This window comes from Apodemus sylvaticus, chromosome 1, assembly GCF_947179515.1.
Source record: "Apodemus sylvaticus chromosome 1, mApoSyl1.1, whole genome shotgun sequence".
In the NCBI taxonomy this organism is placed as follows: domain Eukaryota; kingdom Metazoa; phylum Chordata; class Mammalia; order Rodentia; family Muridae; genus Apodemus; species Apodemus sylvaticus.
This window is the reverse complement of record NC_067472.1, coordinates 155,432,871-155,456,967: the sequence shown is the minus strand read 5'-3', so window position 1 is coordinate 155,456,967 and position 24,097 is coordinate 155,432,871. Positions and strand designations below refer to the sequence as shown.

General features: G+C 42.3%; 1 protein-coding gene across 1 annotated transcript in view; it reads right to left on the bottom strand.

The window, feature by feature from the left end:
• Window positions 1–8,557: 8,557 nt before the first annotated feature.
• Gabra5 (gamma-aminobutyric acid type A receptor subunit alpha5) overlaps window positions 8,558–24,097 on the bottom strand; it is a 96,478-nt gene continuing 80,938 nt past the window's right edge. Inside the window, exons 6-9 of the mRNA XM_052178521.1 lie at window positions 22,074–22,217; window positions 18,469–18,621; window positions 13,771–13,982; window positions 8,558–8,860 (exon numbers count right to left, since the gene is read on the bottom strand). Of these exons, the coding sequence (XP_052034481.1) occupies window positions 8,558–8,860; window positions 13,771–13,982; window positions 18,469–18,621; window positions 22,074–22,217 (812 nt within the window). The remainder of the gene's footprint in view (window positions 8,861–13,770; window positions 13,983–18,468; window positions 18,622–22,073; window positions 22,218–24,097) is intronic.

Here is a 24,097-nt window from a genome sequence, read left to right as displayed (position 1 = left end):
TGTCAATAGCTTCTTACCTAAGAGTGAGACTTCAGGTCCAACTCTCATCTCTATACAGGAATTTTTCTGGCTTGAGCTTGAAAACTTCTCGTGCATGCTGTTTCAACTGCTGTGAATTCAGATGTGCACGGATCCTACTTTGTCCAGAAAAGCACCATTTTCCTGTAGTCATCTTCCACCTCTGGCTTTTACTATGTTTCCACCCCCTTTCAGCAATGACTCTTAAACTTGGAAGGAAAGATGGATTGTGAGATAAACATCTCTTTTAAGACAGAGCATTCCACAGTCTCTTATTCTCTGCACCTTGACCATTTGTGGGTCTCTGTTAATTGCCATCTACTGCAAAAAGAAGTTTCTCTGGCGAGGGCTGTGCTTTTTGTGACAGACTTCCTGGACAGCACCAACACCAATAGCCTACTCACTATAGAAAGAGAACACACAACAGACCAAAGAAGTGGGGATGATTGGACCAACGACCAACTTGGTGAACCAATAGGTTTTTTGGGGAGTTACTTGTAGGAATATGGGTGAGTGGTTATTTATGGGATCAGATTTGACTGACAAAACTGTATCGTCAAAGCCCACCACAGCCTGAATGACATCTCACAAAGCTGGAAATGTGGAGCACACTGTACAGCCCGAAGGCAGCGTAGCAGTTGGAGTGTCCGTTCTATGTGGCTTGGTTGTTCTGAGCATATTCTGACAGCTCTGCTGGTCCCTGCTTCTTACAGAATCTTCACAACTTGGCTTGTCTGAGAGGGACTCTCAGCAGTTTTCTCTGTGTATACACATTGGGGGGAGGGAATCTAGTGAATCTGATTAGTTTCAGGAACTTCCTGAAGCTAATTTGAGATGTTTATATCATGTTTTAATGAGCTTTGGTTCAGGATGGAAGGTTTCAACCTCCGGTGGAAACCGCTATGTAACAGGTTGTCTTAGTTTGCTTTCTACTCCTGGGGTAAAGAGCATGATCAAAAGCTACTCGGGAAGGAAAGGGTTTATTTCAGATTACAGTTTATAATCCAGGCCAGGGAGTGAAGGTTGAAACCTGGAGTCAGGAACTGCAGCAGAGGCTGTACAAGAATGCTGCCCGCTGCCTTGCTGTCCATGGCTTGCTCCATTTGCTTGCTTATTAATAGGCTTTTTCTTTCTCCTGGTGATGCACACATAAGCCAGATTAGATCAAATTAAAAGTAGATAAAGGCAGCTCCCAGGTGGGTTCACTGATCTCATAGGTAGAGATCAGAGAAGTCAGGCATCCAGGCTAAAGCTCCGCGGTTTTATGGTTCTTGGGCACAGGATGAAGTCATGACAGTTAGGAGCTAAGATTGTGTCATAGGAAGCTGAACTCTTCGGAGGGCACTCATGGGTGAGTTGCTAGAAATTCTGAGACAGGGAGAGATGACATGTTAGCCTGCAGTTTTCTCCCCATGAGCAGGGTTAGGGGAAGAATAGCGATTGACATTTTTATCTTGTACAGAGGATGAGCAGGAGTTTCAATCAAACACTTACACCATCCAAGTCCACCTGCCCAGTTGTGGCACTGTTCTCAGTGAGTTGGGACATCACACATCAGTCATTAATTAAGAAAACATCCTACAGACTTGGCTACAATCTAATCTAATCAAGGTATTTGTTCTGCTGAAGTTCCTCCTCCCAGATAACTGCAGCTTGTATCAAGTTGACAAAATCTAAACAGAACAAGTGTTGACAGAAGTGCTAATCTGTGGATAAAATGATGAGTCATTAACAGTTGACATTTTCCCCCTTTATGGGTCATGTCTCTGTTCTTTAAGCAGGAATGTTTACATTATTCAAAAATTGACTAATTCATAGCAAGGTTGGGATGGGTAATTCTTTTAATTTTTTTCTGGTATTTGGGGCAAAGCTCTATCCAGCCCTTCTGTTTCTTTGCTTTAAGTTTGGTGCTTTTAACAGTTTCGTAAAGAAGCCTCAGACACATTTCTCATGGCCCTGTGGACTGAGGTCAAGGTTCTGGATCTCAGAGTAGGTAGGGCAACTACAGTGTTTCAGCCTGGCTACGGTTAGGGTTTTGGCACTCTGAGTTACATGTGATGGCTAGAGGGTCCCTGGTAGGGTTCAAGTTGGTACCTGGACAATCTTATAAGAAAGGAGACAGAAAGAGGAAGGAGCTGTTCTTAGCAAGTAGCAGGGACACTTAGATAACCCAAATGGAGGGAGAGGAAAGGATAAAACCTGATGGTAGCCTACTTGAGTGGGAGTTGGGGAACAAAGGAGGAGTTAGAGGGGAGATGAAAGGGTGGAAATGATGTAAACGCAGTATTATTTCAGGATTACTATTGCTGTGATGAAAGACCATGAACAAAGTAACTTGGGGAAGAAAGGCTTATTTGGCTTACACTTCCCTTCACTGTTCATCATTGAACAATGTCAGGACAAGAACTTAGGAGGGCAGGAGCCGGTGTCAGAGCTGATGAAGAGGCAATGCAGGAGTTCTCCTCGTCACTTGCTCAGCCTGCCTTCTTATAAAACATAGGACACCAGCCCAGGTATGGCACCACCAACAATGGGCTAGACACGCCTCCATCAATCACTAATTGATAAAATACCCTGCAGGCCTGCCTACAGCCCAGTCTCAAGGAGACACTTTCCTAATTGAGGTTCCCTCCTATCAATGACATAAAACCAAGCTAGCACAAGGTCTGCTGTACAAAATTATCAGAAAGATTTTTTAAAATATACTTTTCTAGTCAAATTTATCAACATCTTATTGTACCTTGATTTGAAGGCAGAAAAATTCCCCATGCTCCCACATGACAAAAACATATCAGTGTTCATTCTGATGTCTCTGTTTGATTTCCCTCCTAATGCTTGTTTTTCTAAATTGTGGTTTGGGTGTTTAACTATAAACCTCTTCAAGTAGCTGCCTATACACCACACAACTCAAAAGTTCTACTTTGTGCCCCTGATTCGAAATGGTGCCATCTCTAGTCTGGGCTGTGGCAGAAAGTTCTTGTCTGTGCTTCCACGGTGAATGTGTGTTCCCTTGCTTCACTCTCGCAGTTTCAATATTTTGGATTTTTAAATAAAATCTTTGATCTACTATACAGAATGAAAGATAGATAGATAGATAGATAGATAGATAGATAGATAGATAGATAGATAGATAGATAGGTAATTTTCATTCTTCTACAGAAAAATAACCAATTTTAACAGCACAGTTTTACTTTTTTCCAATGTACATTTTAGATAAAGTCACAGAAATTTTTAGTGAGCACACCTTTATAGGTTTATTACAAGGTCCTCTCTTCTGTTCCGTGTGTCTACAAGTCTGTTTTTATAGTGACACCTTACTCTCTTCATCACTACAGTTCTGTAGTATAATTTGTGAATGGTTACACAAGTGTAACCAAGGATGTGGTGCCTCCTGCTGTGTTCTTTGGCTTTAGGATGACTTCAGCTATTTTTTTGTGACTTTTTTGTGTTTCTGAAATGAACTTATGGTTTGAAAATTCTGTTTCTGGAAGGATGTCATTAAGCTGTTGACAGAGATTCTACTGAATCTGTAGATGACTTTTGTCAGTACAACTATTTTTACAGTATCGATTGGGCCAGTCTAGAAGCATTGGACAGCTTTCCGCCATCTAGTCTCTTTATTAATTTCCTTTTTCAGTGTCTTAAAGTTTTCACTGTGGAGGCCTTTCACTTCCTTCATTAAATTTATCCCTAGAAACTTTTAATTTTGTTTATTTTTGTTTTGTTTTGCTCTGTTTTTGCTTGTTTGATTTTTATTGAGCTCTTGGGAATGGGATATTTTTTAAAGTTATTCCTCCTAAAGTTCATTATGTGTATATATATGAAATCTACTGGGTATTATATGCTGTTTTTATTCCATTTTTGTTTAATTTTTTTTTACTTTTAAAATTAGAAATAGATTCATCTCTCATACAATACATCCTGACCACAGTTCCTCTCCCCGCACTACCCAAAGCTTCCCCGTCCCAACAGTCCCTTTCTTGTGCCCCTTCAGGAAGAAGCATGTCTCCAAGAGACAACAGGACAAAACAAGTTACAATAAGGTAAAAGCTCTCAGACGGAGGCTAGACAGGGCAACCTAAGGGGAGGCAGAGTCCTAAAAGCAGGTAAAGGAGTCAGACATACACTGGTACACCCATTCCCACCGTTGAGGGTCCCAGGAAAGCACCAAGCTGTCGGCCATGGCATGTACTCTGCCAGGTCCCATGCGCGTACGTCTCTGCGAGCCTATATGAGCTCTGCTTAGTTGATTCAGTAGCCTGTTTTCCTGGTGTCCTCCATCCCCTCTAACTCCTAGAATCTTCCCTTCCTGTTCTTCACTGGGTTATAAAACGGACATTAAGACTAGTTTTTAAATAGTTAAAAGACAGAGAAAACTTTAGCATTTCCAAATTTTCAAAGAAGGGGTTCTTTTGTTTTGAGACTAGGTTTTATGGGGGAGGCTAATGTTGATTGACCTCTGTGTTATCTTTGTGGTTCTTCTTGCAGCAATTGCTCCTGGAACATCACCATAATCATTCACACTAGAACTCCAGAAAGAAGACTCCAATTAAAGACATCAGGTCTCTCATCTCTCGTTCAGTTGTATATATTCTCTCTCTGTGTCTCACCTCTCTCTCTCTCTTCTTTTTTTCTCTCCCTTCCTCCCTCCACTCCTCACTCTTTGCCTCTCTTCCTTTTACTTATGAGAGGAGTGTTACTCTAAACAGGGAATTAAGTTTGTAACATCACAGACTTTTAAGGAAAGTATAACTGGATATGTTTTCAATGGGAAAAATATTTAAGGCATACTTAATGTATAATCATTTACCCAGGCCTTGAAATCAATACATTCATCTTAGGTCACATTTGATTCTAAATCATCAGCCACATAAAGGAGTTTGATGGTGTTGTAAACTCAGGCTTAGGAACTATAAGACACAGTAACATAGGCGGGCATTTATGCTTCAAAGGCCATATGCTTTAAGGCAAAGAATTAATGACTTCGAGTTGCAGTAACACTGCTTGTAAGGTAGAAATTTTCTATTTGATGCTCTTTCCCATACCTTGTCCCAATTGAAATCTGCAGTACAATTTCTCAGGTAGCATCAAAGCAGTGAACAAATGGTTTACAGCCTCTTCCCTATCCTCGACAGATTGTATTTGCTGGACAATTTTAGTTATTCCTCAAGCAGGTAAACAAAATCATTGGCAGCAAACACATACTTTTCTGTCAACCTCACTCAAAGCTTGCTCTAGATAGACCTTTAGACTCAAGAAAGGACATACAAAATACTGATTGTAGACTGTTAAGAATGATCTCTTTTATATTTGTCATGATGTAAAAAAAAAGACACATTTAAATATTCTGCTCTAAAAGTAGAGCAGTATAATTTATAATTATCTTTGGAAATGTTATTGCTTGCCTTGTCATCATTCCCCCAAGGTGAGTCTTTATTATGTTCTCATTAAAAATAACAAACTCTGAGAATGTCTACAACACAAAATCAGAGAATGGAAAACAATCTGATTATTTTTTTGTTAAATATTCATCAGATTACAGATTCAGCAGTGTAGAATGGGCAATCTCCAAAATGCTCAGCAAGGACTTTGATGCAAAAGCTACACCTTAAGAAATTCACTGCAACCTGGTGAATATGGTGTCATTATCTATTGAAAGTAAGAAGTTCAAGATGGTTGCTAACACATGTAAACATTTGAACATTTCCTCTTCCATTGTCCTACAACTGCAGTGGGATGCTAAGCAGTAAGGAGAGAATAAAAATCCAGAACTATAAACGTATTGGAAATTAGACTCTACACTGAACCTTAGCTTTGGTTTTCTCTGGGGACTTTTACATTGTGCAGTAATGGAAACATGTCATGTTGCAGATTTCATTGTCATATTTCAGGAAAATGCTTTCATAACATTTTAGAGTGGCCTTTCTGTCACTCTTTTTCTGAGACACTGAGCATTACTGTATAAGGAACAGTGGAAGAACTGGTGAGATAGTTGTCAGGAAAGTGCTTGCTTCACAAACATAAAGACCTAGTCTTGATCTTCAGTACACATGTAAAAGTCAGGTGTGACTTCGTGTGCCTGGAATGCTAGCACTGAGAAGTTGGAGAAGGGAGCAAAGCTTGCTGGCCAACCAGTCTAGCTGAAATGGTGACTTCCAGGTTCAACGTGATAGCCTATCTCAAAAAATAAGGCAGAGAGAAACTAAGGAAACCATCTGATGCCAACATCCAGTCTCCACGTGAGCACACACAGGCAGTGGTACCCACAAACACATGTGCGCATACATGAATAAGTATGTATCCAAATGCACATGCATAGGTGAAGGTGTCATTTCTCTAATTGATTCTTGATAGTGGCAGTAAAGATGGTGGAAGCTAATTGCTGGGCAAAGAGAAAAGGTAGGATTTTCAGGTCCAAGGAGGAAGAGGAGGGGAATGAGAGAGAGGGAGGAGGTTTTAGGGCCAGGCTTTGGGGAGAGAAGCAAGAACTATGTAAGGTCTAGGGGCAACTCGAGCAGGTGGCAGTCTCCACTCCTGGTGGAATTCTGATATAGGATAGCTGATGAGTTTAGAGCAATAGATTCTTCACCCAGTCATCGAGTCAGCTGGTTAGTTTTAAAATATTAAGGCTCTCTGGTGTTTTCCATCCACAGCTAAGGTGGGCAGGAGGAGAAAGCAGACAGCCAGAGGAACAGGCACGGAGGAACGGGTAGTATTCTTGGGAAAAACACAAGCTGGTGGCTTGGCAGAGCTGAGTAAGACCAGTGTGGCTTGGTGAAGTTAGCCATTGGGGCTGAGAGAGGCAGCCATTGGTGGCGGCCGATCTCAGAACATAGCGTGGGCAGGCACTGGCAAGGAACAAGGGTGGTTTTTATAAAATTACATGCAACACACATGTATAAGAAAGCATACTAAGAAAGTGAATTGGGATATTTGCATGGCACCTACCTTGTCAAAGCAGACCTAATCATCAATCTTATTTTCTTAATACTTATAACTCCTCTGTTAGAATTGTAGAGTTCCAAATTTAGGACAGAACCTATTCCTTCCAAACTGCTAAACATTATTATTTATTTGAACAGTAAATATGTGCACCAATTATTCTACTCTGCCTGACTATTGATAAACAAATGAAACCAGGTGCAGAGCTAGGTCCAGCATTCTCCAGGCCCTTAAAATAGAGAGATGACCAGAACCAGTAGTCACCAGAGCCATAAGAGAGGTTGTATGGCTAGATATAGCAATCATCTGACCCAGAAAGAAGGGCACAAAGCCAGAAACAGTTGTCATCAGGCCCATAAGGGAGTTGTAAGGTCAGGATCCGTGGTCCTCATGTTTGTAGAAAACACTGGAAATGTGCTGAGGGAAGCACATGGACATCTGTGGTAGGAAGACACACTGGCTATGTCTGTCTGCCCTTGCCACATCAACAGAGTCCTCTCTAAGCATTCTTCTGCATAATTATGTTGGAAGAGTAGGAGTCTCCCACTAAGTTAGAACTCTTTGGCTGGGGTTTTTTCCCCAAGCAAGTTCATATGAGATTTTCTTACACCTTTTTTAGGAACTTAATCGAAAATTAAATCTAAATTATAAATTACATGGCATGAGATTAGTTCATTTTTAGATTTTTTTAATGAACATTTAAGATTCATATACAAAAGCTAACAGAGCGATAATCCAATCATGAAATATGTACAGGGAAATAAAACAGAAAATAACTCAATTACAATTTCTCAGCGCTGAAGCAGCAGCTAGAGGAGCCGGCATCCAGAAACAGTGGTCACAGAGTACTGCCTCCAAAGACCAAGGCCTTGTTGCTTTAAGGTTTTAAGATTTTTTTTCTTAGTCATCATTAAGGTTGTGGAGGTGTTGGGGTGGGGTGAGAAATAAATTTATTTTCCACAAAAAACAAAATTAACTTTGAATTAGTTGATTTCTTTTCCTTGGGGAAGTATTTGATCTGCTAATCTAAGACACTATGTGCTTGTCATTAAATTTGCCTGCATAAATGTTTGCTTATTCTATTTCTTAATGTCAGTTCATGCAGTATTTTTCTAATTTCAGAACAAGAAGAATTATTAAAGGCAATTCATACTGGACTTAAGTGTCCACAGCTTGTTCCTCATGGACAGTATGTACCCCAGGACCTTTGCTTTTTTCACCTGTCAAGTGCTCATCACAGGGATTCCCTAAAGTGTTCTGTTGGCTGGGAAAAACCGTATGAAATGGCATCCGAAGTATAAAAACGTCATATACTCAGAACAGTTAAAAATATACTTATCTCGTTTGTAAACTATTGATGTTAGAACGCTGAGCATCTGAGAATCAGTCATTGCCTCCTGTTGTTCTAGAAGGCCATTTGCTTGGTTTATTAAGGGGACATCCTTGGAACATTTGAAGTTACACGTAGAAACATCAAGGCAATATTATTTGTACATATTATTAAACATGCAAAGTTTCCTGAAAGATAGCGCCCAAACAGTCTCTGTGAGCTTGGTCTCTCCTCAGTTTCATTTCTGTGGGAGTATGGCTTCCTGGCTTACTTTGGAGAGGTGGCCCCTTTTATCACAGGCTCTCTATTCAAATATGTTGCCCAGTAAACTAAGTTGAAAGTGCCAAACAAGATGGGGAACACAATCCGGGACATTTTGTCAATCCTGCTGATGCTGTTGTACGTCTTTTTACTCTCCGAAGCCTTCTCTTCAGACGCTTTGATAGAGACTGTGGATGCATTCCCAGTCCCAGCTGGAGGCTGCTCTTTTGGGATATTTGGAGGATGGGTCAACTTCCCAGTTGTAAAAGCATTTGTTGACTTATTTAGTATAAGTTCACGTTCTTTTTTCTGCAAAATACAATAAGAAGGTAAAGGCATGTTACCTTTCAACTCCTGGATAAGGTCTCACGGTCTGTCTTCAGAATAGACAATGAACTTAAACTCAGCACTGGGAGAGTACAGGCCTCTTGCAAGCCTAAAATCCCACACAAATAGGTGTGGCTGAGTAAGAGTCCTTATTAATGTTAATGTTTGGTATTTCACAGGAACCGACGGGAAACTGAATTAAGATCACTGTAACAACCATTTCTTTATTTAAGTGTGCCCGTGGGAGTGAATACTCTATGTAGTTTGCTAGTAGAAACATTCTAGAGAATGACCTTTAGAGAATAATTAAAAGAAGAGTGATTTAAAATGCTGACTACAGCAAGAAGTCCTTGGTGCAAGGTGTATCTCAGAAAGGTCTCCCGAGAATCAGCTATGCAGCTGCTTCCAACAACACAGAGAAAATGCCTTTTATTGTTGAGTATCATTTCTTTTCAGAATGTATAATTATATCCTTTTGATGGGCATGTGTGCGGTCTCCAGTTCTGACTATTCCGGATCCAACAAATGTCTTGTTTTTTGGTTTGCTTCTTTGTTTTTTGTTTTGCTTTGTTTTTGTTTTTTTTTGTTTTTTGGGGGGGGGTTGTTTGTTTTTAGTTATATATGGAATTCTGGAACAGGGAATAAACTTCGTTTGGAAAAAATCAAAACTGTGGTTACATTTAGAGAGGTAAGGATCAAAGCTGTTTAGAAAGAGATAGATTGAATTTCTTAATTGCTAGTGATATGGTAGAGATTTGGGGGACATAGGTGTGTGTGTTTGCAGAAACTCAACAAAGATAGGCCTAAGGCTTGTGTACTTCATGTTGGATAAATTTTCCTCCAAGGGAATTAAATAAATAATAACTCACAATGAACTCTGGTTAATGGTATGCATGGGATTTATTTCGATACATATAAAAATAAAATGGGTGAAAATAGATTGGTGAATAGGTAATACTGTACAGATCATAAATGGACACATGAATAATAGATAGTTGGATGGCTGACAGAATATAGATGAAAAGATTGGTAGATGAGTGGATGGTTGCTACGTAGAATGATGAATAGATAGAAATGGTGCATAGATGGTTATAACATAAACATAGTAAAATGTTACCAGCAGAAACATTTAAACATTACTATATGTTTAAAAATATACATAATAAAATATTAATTTAATTTTAATATCAATTTTATCATCGATATAATGCCAACTTATTAAAATATAAATAAAGCTGTATTGTATTTATGGAAAACATGTCACCCAATAAAGATGTGGAAAGATAACAAGAAGAGAGCAGAAGGATGGAGGTGCAGGTGAGAATAAATGAAAACCAAGTGCTGAGCCAGATGCAAGGCGAATGGGACCCCTGGAGACTATGGGAGGGCAGATGGGCGGAAGCAGTCCAGGCTGCAGAAAACATCATGTATGCCTCATGCCTGTCTTCCAGAATATTAGTGTGACTAACTACTCTAAACAATTTTCATCTTTGAGGATCATGGAAAGAACACAAGAGGAGAAAAAAAGAATCTTTCAATAGGCACACATTATCAAAATGAGATGCAACCCAGGAATTATATATACAATAGATTAGTGTTTGCTTGCCCATTGCCTGAGGGCATTCTCCCACATGCTTTAAATTCTTTAAGTGACTTCTAATCCCCAATGCAAGTTAACACTGTGTAAATACTTGTTCATTTGTATTGCTTAGTGAATAACCAAAAATCAAATTCTGTGCTTTTTCAGTACATACCCCATATTTTCCTCAAACTTTTTGAACTGTGGTTAGTTGTATCAAAGATATGGGACTTGTATACATGCAAAGATGGCCATATGCCCTTCATGGTGACATGTGCTTTAAACTAAGAGAGACAAGCAGGAAGAGAGGGCAGAAACAGCACAAGATGTGGTAAAGTTCAGGTGGGTATGCCTTACATAGAGATCCACCTGGATTCCTCTTCCAGAAACTGTTTGCTGTCCAGCTCTCAGCAACATAAGCCAGCAACTTCAAAAACAGCCTCACCCATGGAAAGCTGACTGATCCTTTCTAGCCACAATTGTCCCTAGAAGGCAGACCCATGGCTGTGTAACAGTTTCCTGGAAAGATTTAACCTTCCATGTTGGAGTTTTCTCATTAAGGCAACAGCATGCTTACAGGGAGGGCAAACCATAAGCTACTGGAGCTTAGGAAGCAAACAACTCAAAATACCTCCAGGAAGTCCCTGAAGCTGACCAGGTTCACCAGCTTCCCCTCCACAAGCACGTGTAAGCTGGAAAGATTGCCAAGAGTCACTCTCAGACAAGATAAGCTGACTCAAGGATCAGATAACATGAAGCACCTAGAAGAACAGCCAGGCTGTTCAGACAAGGCTCCAGCTAACTGAACTAACTAGAATGGACACTCCTCAGGCTGTTGAGCTGTCTTCGGGTCATACAATGTGCTTCAGCTTTGAGATTCATTAGCTTTGGTGATTTAGCTGCCTTTGAGTCAGTTGTGCTCCTGTAAGTAACTCCTCACTTATATTTCTGTAACCCCAGTATGACTCATGAGTTCACTGCCTTGGGTTTTAGAACTATTTGTGGTCAGTTCCCTGTCTTGGATGAGTGATGCTTTCTCATGATTCCCTAGGAAGAATGTTGCTCAGCACCCACACGTTAGCCAGGGAGGCAGTAGGGACTCTACTGAGCCTATGCACAGAGCGTCATTGTCTACTGCCTCACCTCACTTCTTCCTCCTTTCTTGGGGATAGGCATGAAACAATGGAGAGTGTAGCCTGCTTTCTGAGTTCGTAAAGTTTTCTCCACTTCTAGTGCTGATCACATCACAGCAACAGCTTCTCACTAAGATGCTTATGCTCACATAGTCCCTGATCTGACAGTGTGTCTGACCTGTCGGATAGGATGGTACTTCCCCACAAAGAACCTTTCCAGCACTGGGGCAGGGCACAGCCTGGTGGGGGCGGGGGCGGACAACTCATCATCTTGGTGTCCCATATGGATGACCAGTGGGGTACACTGTGAGGGTGATTAGCTAAACTATGTTCCCTTCTTTTGCCCCCCAGACTTAGAAAAGAACAGTTACATGGAGCCTGTAACAGTTCAAGGACATCCTGTTTATACAAATGTTTCTCCAGCAGCCCATAGATCATCCACAGCAGCTAACTCATTTCTGTCTCCCCAAACCCTGAAAACAAATTCAAACAGGCACTGTGAAGAAGCAACAGGCATAGGGGAGAATATGCTGGACAATCAGACATTAAGTGACTGAACTTTTAGATTTATAAGGGGAAGTCAGGGCTGGAGAGATGGCTCAGCGGTTAAGAGCACTGATTGCTCTTCCAAAGGTTCTGAGTTCAAATCCCAGCAACCACATGGTGGCTCACAACAATCCGTAATGAGATCTAACGCTCTCTTCTGGTGTGTCTGAAGATAGCTACAGCGTACTTAGATATAATAAATAAATAAATCTTTAGGCAACAGGGCCAACCAGAATGAGTGGGCTCAACTGGAGCAAGCAGAGGTCCTGAATTCAAGTTCCCAGCTACCACATGATGGCTCACAACCATCATGTGTACAGCTACAGTATACTCATATACATAAAATAAATAAATAAATAAAATCTTTTAAAAAGGGGGGGATCCAGTGCAGCCAAGAAGGTTGTTTGTTGGGAAGAAACAGAAATTCTTGGAAGATATTATATTATTAGAAGATAGATGCTTCCTGGCTGCCTGAACTCTAAAGGGCCACATGGTGATAACTTGGATGAAGAAGCTCAGTGTTAGCCTATTTTCACAAACTTCCACTTAGGAGCAGAGAAAACTTAGCAGTTAGGCTATGCTATACCTCCAAGCAGGAATCCTATTGCCACCCTCTGTCTCCCAGCTCCTGTCACCCTGTCCTCTCATACAGCCAACTAGACTTGGATGTGGGCCTTGTAAAAGAGGACATTCCATGATAAGGTCAGAATGAGATACCCAATCCCATGGGCTGACCCAGACATCACTGAATCAGGCCCCATGGGGTAGAGCTAGATGAATTCTATGGGATCGAAGTGCACAGGTTTTCCAGCTGGTGTGGTTCAGGACAACTAACTCTATCCATCCACAACTCAGTCTGGACTCCCCTTGGGCTTATTTAACAGAGGATAGATTTAGATTTCCTTTCCATCTTCCCCTGAAAGCACTGATCTCACCTTCTCTCTATACAAAGGACTTGCTTAAATGCCTGTTCCGTACATAATGTAATTAGGGCATTATTATCTGTAGTTTTATTTTCTGTGCCTGTACATTTTCTCATCCCTGTGGAAGTGATTTAGTTTGTGGCCTTGTGCTTCTCTTTTCCTTTAATTGTTCCTTACATTTAGGTGAAATCACGTGTGAAGCATGCAATGAAAGATCATGCGACTGTGTGACACTTCATACTAGTATGCATGCTCACAGCTGAGTGGGACAAATCACATCCTCTAAGCACTGGGTTATTTTGGCTGACAGATAACTTTTATTATGCTGTCCAACCTCTCCAAGACACGCTGGCTACCTCAAAGAAGATATAATGCATGAACTAGGGATAAAAGAACATGCTGTGGTATGAACGGAGGTTAAAACCCAAACACATCATCCCTAGAGAGTATTGTTTTTACAAAACTGACCAGTTTGAATATAAGTAAGTCAAAACCATTCAGTGACCAGATCTTTTACTTGAATGAAACTGATTTAAAATAAATTAGGTCATGTATAAGAACCTGTAAAGAGTCTTGCAGGTATGAGGAAAAAAATCATTCTGGAGGGAGAGGCAGAAAGAGAAATCCCCTGTTAAATATTTGGACCCAAAATTAGGCCCATTTTCTTGGCAATGAACCCTAAAAGAAGGAGGATATTAAGTTAGCCCTTACCTTGATTTTAGCTGCTTCCAGGGCCTTCTTGCCATCCCAAGCCCATCCTCTTTTTGTAAAGTAGTTGACTGTGGCAAACTCAATGAGAGCAGAGAAGACAAATGCATAGCAGACAGCAATGAACCAGTCCATGGCTGTGGCATATGCCACTTTGGGCAGCGAATTCCGGGCACTGATGCTGAGTGTTGTCATGGTCAGCACTGTGGTCACTCCTGCTCCATAAGAAGAGGGCAGAGTACAACATGGGAGCAGAGATCAGTACTCCTTCTCAGAACTCCCTCCCAGACTTAACAGAACATAGGCCTCTTTCTTTAGCCTTAGCTAACTCCTTTCTCCCCAAATATCCCCATGATTATCATGCTTTCTGCATTGAAAACATTGCTTATCTAATTGTTCCCACTGTCTTCAACCTCTATAATAAAAATTAATGAGTGCATGGATTGTAGTCTGATTTCTATATAAGTATACCCCCTTTCTTTGGACCAGTTGGGGAAATGGTTGGTACTTGCAAAGATGTTTGGAGGAGTGGTTTGTCTCTGCGGGACTAAGGCAAGAGTGTCACATGAAGAGTGTCAGTGACTTTCACACAGGACTCAGCAGTGGACTTCGTGGAGATTTACAGTGTACCGCATAAGCAATGGGCTGAGACAGAATGGTTCAGTGTGTTCCTTTCTTGTGCATTGACTATAAAGAGATGTCAGAGATGCCTGAGCATTGCTATAGCACGATGAGACCTCTCTCCTTCAAAGCAGGGCCAATATCCTTGAGCCTGTGGTGGCTCTAGACAAGCACTGTACTTGTTTGGCTAGGAGGACATAAGACTTTCAACTGGAAGATTTGTGTATTATCAGCAAAATGTCAGCCTCCAACCTAAGCTCCTTTCTGGAAGCGTGTACTATGTTCACCATTCAGGAGAGCTGGAGATTTATAGGCACTTAGCAGTATACTCAAATTTCCATCCTGTGAAGAAATAGCCCAACTCTGGAGTCAGGACTGGGGACTCTTACAGTCTAGACAGTCTCTCTTTACACATGTACCTTCTGTGAACATGTACCTGTGTTTGGGATATGGCATGAATGTACCTGTTACACTGTAGATATTATACACATGTGTATGTAGCTCTAACTGTTAAGTCCTTCAGCTTGGCACATTGAAGTCCTAATCTCAACTACTTAGGATTGTGACCTTATAAGGAGCTAGGCTCGTAAGAAAGTAATGATGTTAGCAGTCAATGTGCTCCTTGATACATCACAGCTAGTAGTCTTTAAAAGAGGAAATTCTGAGTTAACAAGCACGCACACACAGGAAACACTAGGAATGTGCAGCCATAAGCCCTAGGCCTACTAAAGACAAGGGAAGACTCCTGGAACAGAGTCTCCTTCACAAGCCAATCCTGCCAGCCTCTTAATCTTGGGACCCACCCTCCTGAGACAGCAACACTATGTTTCTAAGCCAGATGCTGGTAGAACTCTGATACAGAAGTCATGTGCAATCAATGGAGCACTAGGAGCCAATGGTGGTCCAGCATCTGGGAGACCTGCAACTCATAGAACATGGGACCAATGTGGAATGAATGCCTAAGGAAGTATTTTGATTTTATATTTTGATATTTCTCAACAATAAAGTCAGTGACTTATGCTGGGCACATAGTTGAGTACAGATACTCAAAACAGGCCTCTACTTAGGTCACTCAACATTTGATCATGTATGGAGAACCTCCAAGACAAAACAGACTATAACAGGCAGTGTGGTCCATACTTTCACTTACCTAACTAATAAATGTCCACTATGGAGTTCATTAGGCCCATCAACTTGATGGATGAGTTCCTCCTGGCCACGAATCAATCTCCACATCTTGATACATATTCTACCTTGAATCTGGGTAAGGAACTTAGTAGTTGGGAACAGAGTGATGTGCAGGTGTGCCTAGGGCTCTTGGGCTTCTTACATACTATCATCAAGATAAGATGCATGCAAATGCTTTCCTATTGTGTAAGGAAAACTAGATGTAGGATCTACTGTGTGAACTGTATTTCATGGCACACGAAAATATGAGCCCTTGTTGTCACAAAAGATCTGCAAATTGCCTCTTGTATCCCTTCTTAACTAGGAGAAGAGTGAGTGTTGTGGTTCAGGCAGGTGTCAGCCAAACACCCCTAGTGTTGAAGGTTAGTTCTGCAGCTACAGGTGGTGGAGTGTGGCATATAGTTTTCCAGTCACAGGGAGGATCATGTCCTAAAAGGGGTATTAGGATCCAGCCCTGATTTGTTTTTCTGTCCTTTCCTGTCTTTTAGCCTCTCTATGTCTATCTCTCTTTCTTTCACTGCCCCTGCTTCTGTCTCTGTCTGTCTGCCTCTCATTCTCATGTTCTCTCTTATGCATACACATGCACATGCACTGGCTGGCCACGAGGCGAACTTGTTTGCCATAATATGCTGCCTTACCACAGTCCCAAAACAAATATAGACAAATGACCACAGAGTAAAATATCTCTAAAACTCTGAGGCAAAATCGAGCTTTCTTCTTCTAAGACTGGGTAGCACAGGTACTGTGTTACAGTAAGCAACGGCTGACTGGCACAGTGAGCTTCAAGATAGGATGGTCAAATTCACCAAGGCAAAGACTCCCCTAAGCTAGCTTCTGCTGCGTCTACTGTCGTAGGGTCACACAATGTTGATTTTTCAGATTGTTCTTCAAAAGCATTTATACATAGCTATTTCCTCTGAATTGAAACATTCCTTCCTGGGGAGCCCACAAAACTCTGGAAGTTGCCCTGAAAACTTACAAGTCCCGGGAAGCTTAAAAGAGGAAAGACAGACAGACAGACAGACAACTTTTCAGAGTCCCAAGGCCTTTCCTCACAGTTGCATCAGCAGGGAGCAATTGTGATGGAAAGGTAGGCTCATTCTGGAACTGCCTGCATGTTGCAGGGACACAGCTCTCCTGTGTCCTCAGCTTGCTCCTGTAAGCAAACCCTAACCTATGGTCCTATGCATTACCATGATAAACTCATTGGTTTAACTAGGCAGGCTTGGATGGAATAATTTCTTTGGTGTGACACGGGTGTCTCAACCGGCCTGAACAGACATTTCTCATACCTCCCAGAAAAAGTCATTCACTGACTTCTGCTGAGGATAGGTTCAGGGACCACCTCAGATTCCAAAGCACATACACATTCGAGTCTCCTACATAAAATAGAACGGCCTCAGCATAAGAATCTTCAGGCTGTCGCTTACATATAATGACCCATATTTAGATGCTTTGCAATACCTTATATAATGCGATCATCAACTAAAGAGCTACTGTACTGTGTTTTCAGGAAATGACAGCAAGTTTGTACATGTTTGTACAAGTTTGTACATGTTTAGTACAGCATCGATATTACTTCAAATATTTTCTATCTGTGGGTATCTGAATCTGAGAAGACAGTGCCTACAGTCACAGAGGGCTGAGAGTGTTTGGCTACTACCATGTGGAATACAATGTGTGTGTACAATGTGTGTGTACTAGTGTGTGTACAATGGAATGACAGTATGTTGTTGAAGATCTTAAAGTAGTATGCACATTTTAAAGGGAACTGTATAAAAATTCAAAAATAAATGACTGATAAGCACTGGGGAAAACACCACTGTGCCCAGCCTAGGAGTGCAGCTTGGTGGTAAACTACTCGCCTGCCACTCATAAGGATCTGGATTTGACCTTTACTGAAGGGAGGGAGGAACAAAAAGGGGAAGGAGGAAGAGAGGGATGCTTATAATTTAAAATCTTCAAAAGTTCGTCAAGTGAGGGAAGGTTTTCAAAATGGAAATAATAATCAAGCAAACAAATATTTTTATCATTCAAAGAGAAATCCTATCTGTTAATGCTAAAAGTTTAGCCAATTACTTCATTTGTTTCCAAGGTCACAGTGAATAGGCAATAATAGCATAGTAACTATATTAATCAGCTTCTCCTTACTGTCACCAAATACGTGAGATAATTAAGTTAAAAAGAGGAAAGGTTTGCTTTGGTTTACATTTTAGGGTTTAATTTATGGTCAATTGGTTCTGTTGATTTGGAGCCCAAGATAGCATAGGACATGATATGATATGAGCATGGAAAGAATCAAAGTATCTTACTTGGTAGAGGCAAAGAAGTTAAGAGACTAGAGACCTTTCCTCTTCAAAGCAAAACCCCTAATGGCCTGACTTTTAGGCTCCATCACCTAAAGCTTCCAACCTTCAAATTCTACCAAGAGGAGAGATGATACAATAACTACTCCAATGTCTTAAACCTAAACACCTGGCTCTCAGAGCAAGCACAGAGCGTTCTACGAAACAGATGTTTGGAGGAATTGAAAACAGCATGGTGCTGTGCCACACATCCTAAGCTCTTGAGACACAACCTAACTAGAAAAAAATCCTGTAGCAGAAGAAGAGTGTAGCCAGCTGCTGACCTACAAAGTCTCTCTTCCTCCTCTCCTCCTGCTAAATCAACAACAGACTGCTTATTCTGTGAGAGAGGTTCTCTTGCTGCTTAGACAATGTAAGCCTTTCTCAAGTTTTTCTGAATAAACTTGTCTGCTCTGGTGAGCTCGTTCAGACTTCTTTTCTACACTGCTACCTGATAAAGACCACACCTTTAACACACAGTTCAAATGTGTCTATGGAAATAGTCATTGTAGACACCTATGCCAAGGGCAGGTGTGGAGGTACTCACCGAAAACTGTCCTAGCTGGGACAGATTCTCGATTTAGCCAAAAAGACACCTGGGATAAGATGACAGTCATGATGCAGGGAAGGTAGGTCTGGATGACAAAGTACCCGATCTTCCTCTTCAGGTGGAAATGAGCAGTCATGATTGTATATTCACCTGCAAATGCATGAATCCGGGGGATCAGTTCTACCCTCCAGGGCCAGGGTTTCTGGCCTTCCCTGAGGAGTTCACAATGCTTCCTCCTCTGCCTTCAAGCTCCTTACTTGTGCTATTTGCTTAGGTAGCTAGTAGTAGGGGTTGCCTGAATTCTTTTTTTTTTTTTACTTCTTTTTTGTATTTTGCTTATGATTTGTTATTTTGTGTTTGAGAACTTTATACATGAACACCGCCTCATTTCTAAACCCCTCTTCCTGTGCCCTCATCCTAAAGTCATGACATCTTCTTTAATTACTTTTGTTACAGTATGAACATACATGTGTCGGAGACGGCCACAGGGATTGGACAGCCTACACAGCCTACACTTTCTGTCCCTGGCGGAAAGAAAGTGACTCCTCCTCCTCATTCTCCTCCTCCTTCTTCTTCTCCTTCTCCTCCTCTTCCTCCTCCTCTACCTCCTCCTCTTTCTCTTCCCCCTCCTTCTCTCAGATCCCACTGAGCTCTTCACCTAGGGGTGGGAATTTCCTCTTCCGTGTTATTATGCCAATTGGTGTTATCACATGCTGATATTATTTAAGCGGTCAATACTGTTGATAGTTCATGGGTGCAGCGCATATATAGAACACATTTTCTCACAGCAGACTAGGTATCTTGAACTTGTGGGTCTGCTTCCTTTGCCATGGTTTTCCCTGGGTGTGTGGGTTGCCTTGGAGATGAATTGGTTGGAGATGGGCATCATAGAAACTGCTTTCTCTCTCTCTCTCTCCTCTCTCTCTCTCTCTCTCTCTCTCTTCTTTTTTTCTTTCTTGTTTTTCTCTCATACAATACATCCCAACTCCAGCCTCCCCTCCCTTCCCTCCTCCCAGGTCTCCCAGCTCCACCTCCCCTCTCCACTAGATCCACTGCTCCTCCCCTCCCCTTTAGGAAATAGGCCTCCCAGGGGTATCAACCTAATACGGCTTAATAAGATGCAGTAAGACTACACACATATGGGGTACAAGATACAGGGGCACAAATCCTCATATCAAGTCTGGTCAGATCAACTAAGCAGGGCTCCTAGGGGCTCATGGAGACTGAATCATGGAGCCTGCTTGGGTCTGCACTAGGTGCTCTGCATACATGCTGTTGTTGCTTAGCTTGGGGTTTTTGTGGGAATTGCTGCCTTGCTTTCCTAAAGGTCATTTCATAAGCAAATCTTATGAACTCTAGCCACTGAAGGGCCCTTGCTCTTGCGTGCTTTTTCGGAGAAAATCAGATTTGTGTGTTTCATTAATCCCCAGTCAATCTGTGTCATGCTCCCCACCCCCCTCACCACTCTGCAGGTTATAGCAATCAGCATCTGAGGATTTAGCCTTTGCAGATAGAAATCAGGCACCCGGAGCTCTGCTCTGGATGAACACATCCTCCCTATTTCCCAGCTGTTGAGCTCCAGGGAGACAGGACAGCTACTATCTGCCAAGGCCTGGTGCTTTCCCAACCCAGGTGGAGAGTAAGGAAAAGCCACACGAGACACCGATCTGGGAAGCTCATTCCCTCTGCCATCTAGCAGAGACGCCTGGGCAATGCCCCAATGCCTTCTCTGGATTTGCCTGGCTGTGTGGGAGGCAAGTGGAGATCTTCCATTTTTTGCTGAAAATGATGCCGTCTTAATGGTTAACTGGTAAGGAGCTAAAATCGGTGGGCTATGGGTCTATGGGAGTGAGGCTTTCTGGATGAGTTTGTGTCTCCCTAGAGATAGAAGGGGATGCTTGGAGAAGGATAGGACATTGGAGGGTCTGGATACTTCTTCAGTAAGTAGTATCAAGCAGGTGTTCAGGCTTGAGGGTTAGGCTGCTGGGTTACTATGATCACAAACAGAGGCTTGGAGAGATTCTCAGTGCAAACTCCAGTTACAGTCTTGCCTATGAGGGTAGAGTGGTCTTCTGGCTGTGTAGACAGGGCATTGGCATGTTGGAGGCTGCTTAAATCAAGGCCCATAGAGCAGCAATGTTTCTATAGAGGCCCCAAGACATGCACTTATCATGTCAGAGTTAAAAGAACCACAGAGCCAACAAGAGGTAAAATATGCGTTCCTAAATACAGTAAAGGAGCCAACATTCTAAGCAGTGCCTACACATGCTTCAGGGTGGAGTGGGGTGTTTTGTTCAATAGCCTGGGGCAGCTGAGATCAGCTGAGAGGCTGAGTAGGTTCTCATGTGGAAGAGACAGGAATAGAAAGATGGATATATGTCTAGTAGCAAGACCTTGTTCTTTTGACATGATTACATTTTGCTCCTCCATAACATGTGAAGACAAGAAATGCCATTGAAATTACAGTAGAATCTGAAATTATTATCCTTTGCATTCTCCCTATCTTTGTTTCCATATTTCTTACTTTTGAGTTATTATGAACAAAAGTGGACAATTCTTTTTAAAATGCAAATCTTTATAGAATGCAGGTGGGGACAGAGGAATTGTACAAAAACTATTCTCAAAAGCAACACCCTATGACAGCACCCCAAGTTCTGCTACATAACTTTCGTTTCATTTCCATAAAACCAGATGTGAAATTATCCTTCCTTTACCCAGGGCATGACACTTAAACAGAGACACTCCCCTCTCACGATCTCTTTGTCACTCAGGCATGCCCACTGCTCTGTGCTGTTGGTAAGTAGGACCCTGCCCTGGCCCACACATGCGATATAAAGAAGGGTTTGCTCTTGATGTCCTGTGTGTATCCCACCAGCTGCTTGACTGTGACCAAACAGTAAGCTAAACAAAGACTTCTTTGATGCTCGGCCCACATTGCAATCATGGCTTAGACCATTCTTTCAGACTTTTCTCTCCTATTACATAAATGAACAAGCTGCATCCTCGGTTAGTCAGTACTGTCACCTGGTGATAGCTTGAGCCCTGCTGGCCATCAGCCAAGAGAGGTATGGTCCACTTCAAGGCAGTGCAGTTGGAATACATGGCTTTGGCCACGCCATTCATGTTATCAGCTGAAGCCAATACAGACTGCCCTACAGAGACAGTATTGTGTGATGACTACTTCTGTCTCTTTTTTGATATTATCTTAGCAAGTCTTTGTCTACTGCCAGTTTGATTTCCCAGTCTCAACCTCAGGAGGATCTCTGAGATGTTCAGGAAAGGAAACAAGGGAACCAGTCCTCAGGATTCATACCCCACTTTACAGAGACTGCCTTGTTTCTCAGGTTTGGGAAAGGATATTAAATAAACTGATAACTGGGCCTTCAGACAAGACCTATGTGTACAGTGCAGATGCCACATGCACTACAGATCCATGGTCTCTCCATTCTCAGGTCACTGCATCTGGTGCCCCTTTGTCAAGCTGCAAGGAAGCCTACAGGAGCCAAAGTAGTTACATGGGGCCTGTACTCCTGCAGAGTACAATATGAAGCCACAGGGGATAGGATACCCCTTAGCCCAGGCAACAAGTCAGGCATCTTTACCTGTGCTGGTGCTGATGTTCTCAGTGCCTACTGTCTGCCCCATGAGGTGGTACTGGTTGAGTCTGGAGCCATCTTCTGCTACCACCACAGACTTGGTGGAGCCGTTGGTCCAAACATAGACAACTTCAGAATTAGGGTAAGCATCTGTATAGGAAGGGAAAGAAAGTGGAGTAAGTACAGAGTAGTTTCCACTGGGGAAACACAAAGATGCTGGTGAAAGAGGGAGAATGTCAAGAATTGACATCCAAGGCTTAGAAAGCATGTAAGGTAGCACCCCTGCTGGTCAGACCTTCCCTGCTTCAATAGAACTGGTGCACGAAATGTGCCACAGATTAAGCCAATTCTCGTACATTTTCTCTTTCCGCACATGAAAAAAAAAAGAGTCAGCTCTAAGACAAGTGCTTGCCATCCCAGCAGATCTGTGACCATAATAGGCCATTTATTCTGTATCATAGTTCCTTCATCTGTGGGATGGGGTGATGACAGTACCCACACTTAAGATTTAGATGGCTGTCTTATAAGGTAACTCTTAGCTGTAGCATGCTGGTGCTCTTCCTACTCAGAACTTTCCCTGTGTACTGACCATGCTGTCCAGGGTAGAGGGAAGCTAGGGCAGGCAGGAGCTCCGCCCAAGGATTGTGCTTGCCAACTTGCCAAAAGCAATGGGATGGAAATCCAGAGATTATCTCAGATTATCATTTTGGGTCAGTCCAATCAAAACTGTTTTCTCAACCTGGAGCCAGGAGTAAATTTGCAAATGAATAAAGGACTCAGCGGGCCACTGGCTCTGCTGGCACTGGAGGGAGGGACCACACCAAGAAGGGGGAAATGAGCCCTAGGTGGCAGTTGACAAGGAGAAAAGGACCTTCACCTACAGCCGCATTTAACTGAATTCCACCCCACCCTGATAATCTGCAGGTCCACTCAGAATCTCCATATAAAAATGCAGCCCTACCAGCACCATGATTTTAGCTAGGGAGGCAGAGAAATCTCTGTACTGTTAGGCACTGCAGGCTGCTGGTTGTAGGACAGTGGGGCAACACAAGTGTTATTTTAATCTAGAGTTGGTGATAGTTTGCCACACTAGCAGAAATAGAAAATTAGGAAAGACAGGATGGAAACCAAATCCAAGTACCTCTCCTCGAGAAATTCATGCTCTGAGGAGAGAAAGAGCTATCACAGGACAGGCATACAGTGTGAGAAGTGGCAGGAAGTGCTGTGAAGGCATGCCAACCAAGAGGAAAGAAGAGGCCTGTTAGAGAATGAGACTCAACAAGGCTTCATTTATGGTATCTAAGAGATGTGCAGGAGTGACTCTCTGTCTGGGCTAAAGGAGGCTGCAGGACCTGAGGTCCAAGCAGCGCAATCTCTAAATGCCTAAAGTAAGCTAGTAATATAACAAAGAGGGCAGGGTCTGACAATAGGGCCTTGGGGCCACTCTAAGGCACTGAACTTCTTATCTGAGTTAGGTAAACCCTAGAGAAAAGGGTTTAAAGAAAGTATGTGACCTATACAAATGTAGGCAATATCAAGATCTGTCAGCCTGAGTGAGACACAGAATATAGGTGGGAATGGACAAAGAAGTACACTCATCATTAAAATCATCTTGTTCAGTAATGAAAGAAAGAGAAATTGGGGGGGGGGGGTGCGTTTTTAAAAGGCTGACTGAATTAATGTGTTGCAGAAAAAGATTTTCTTGTTTCTACTGAGGAGAAAATAGAAGCTTGTGAGAAAGCACTAATCCAGGGCCTCTGAGCTGGGGGCAAAGTGAATGGTGAAGAGAAGATCTACTTGGGGTACTGAGAAGACAGGGGTGTGCAAGTCCATAGGTCCCAGATATGGTCATGGTATGCCTAAGGCATGGGCTATGAGATCACCCATGCCATCCTGCAGCCTCTACAATGTGATCAGAGAAGTCAACAGCAGCAAGCAGCTACCACACTGAGAGGGGGCACAGTGGCTGATGGTAGCTGAGGAGTGCCCAGAGACACAGCAATTCAGGAACAGTTCCATTCAAATTTGTG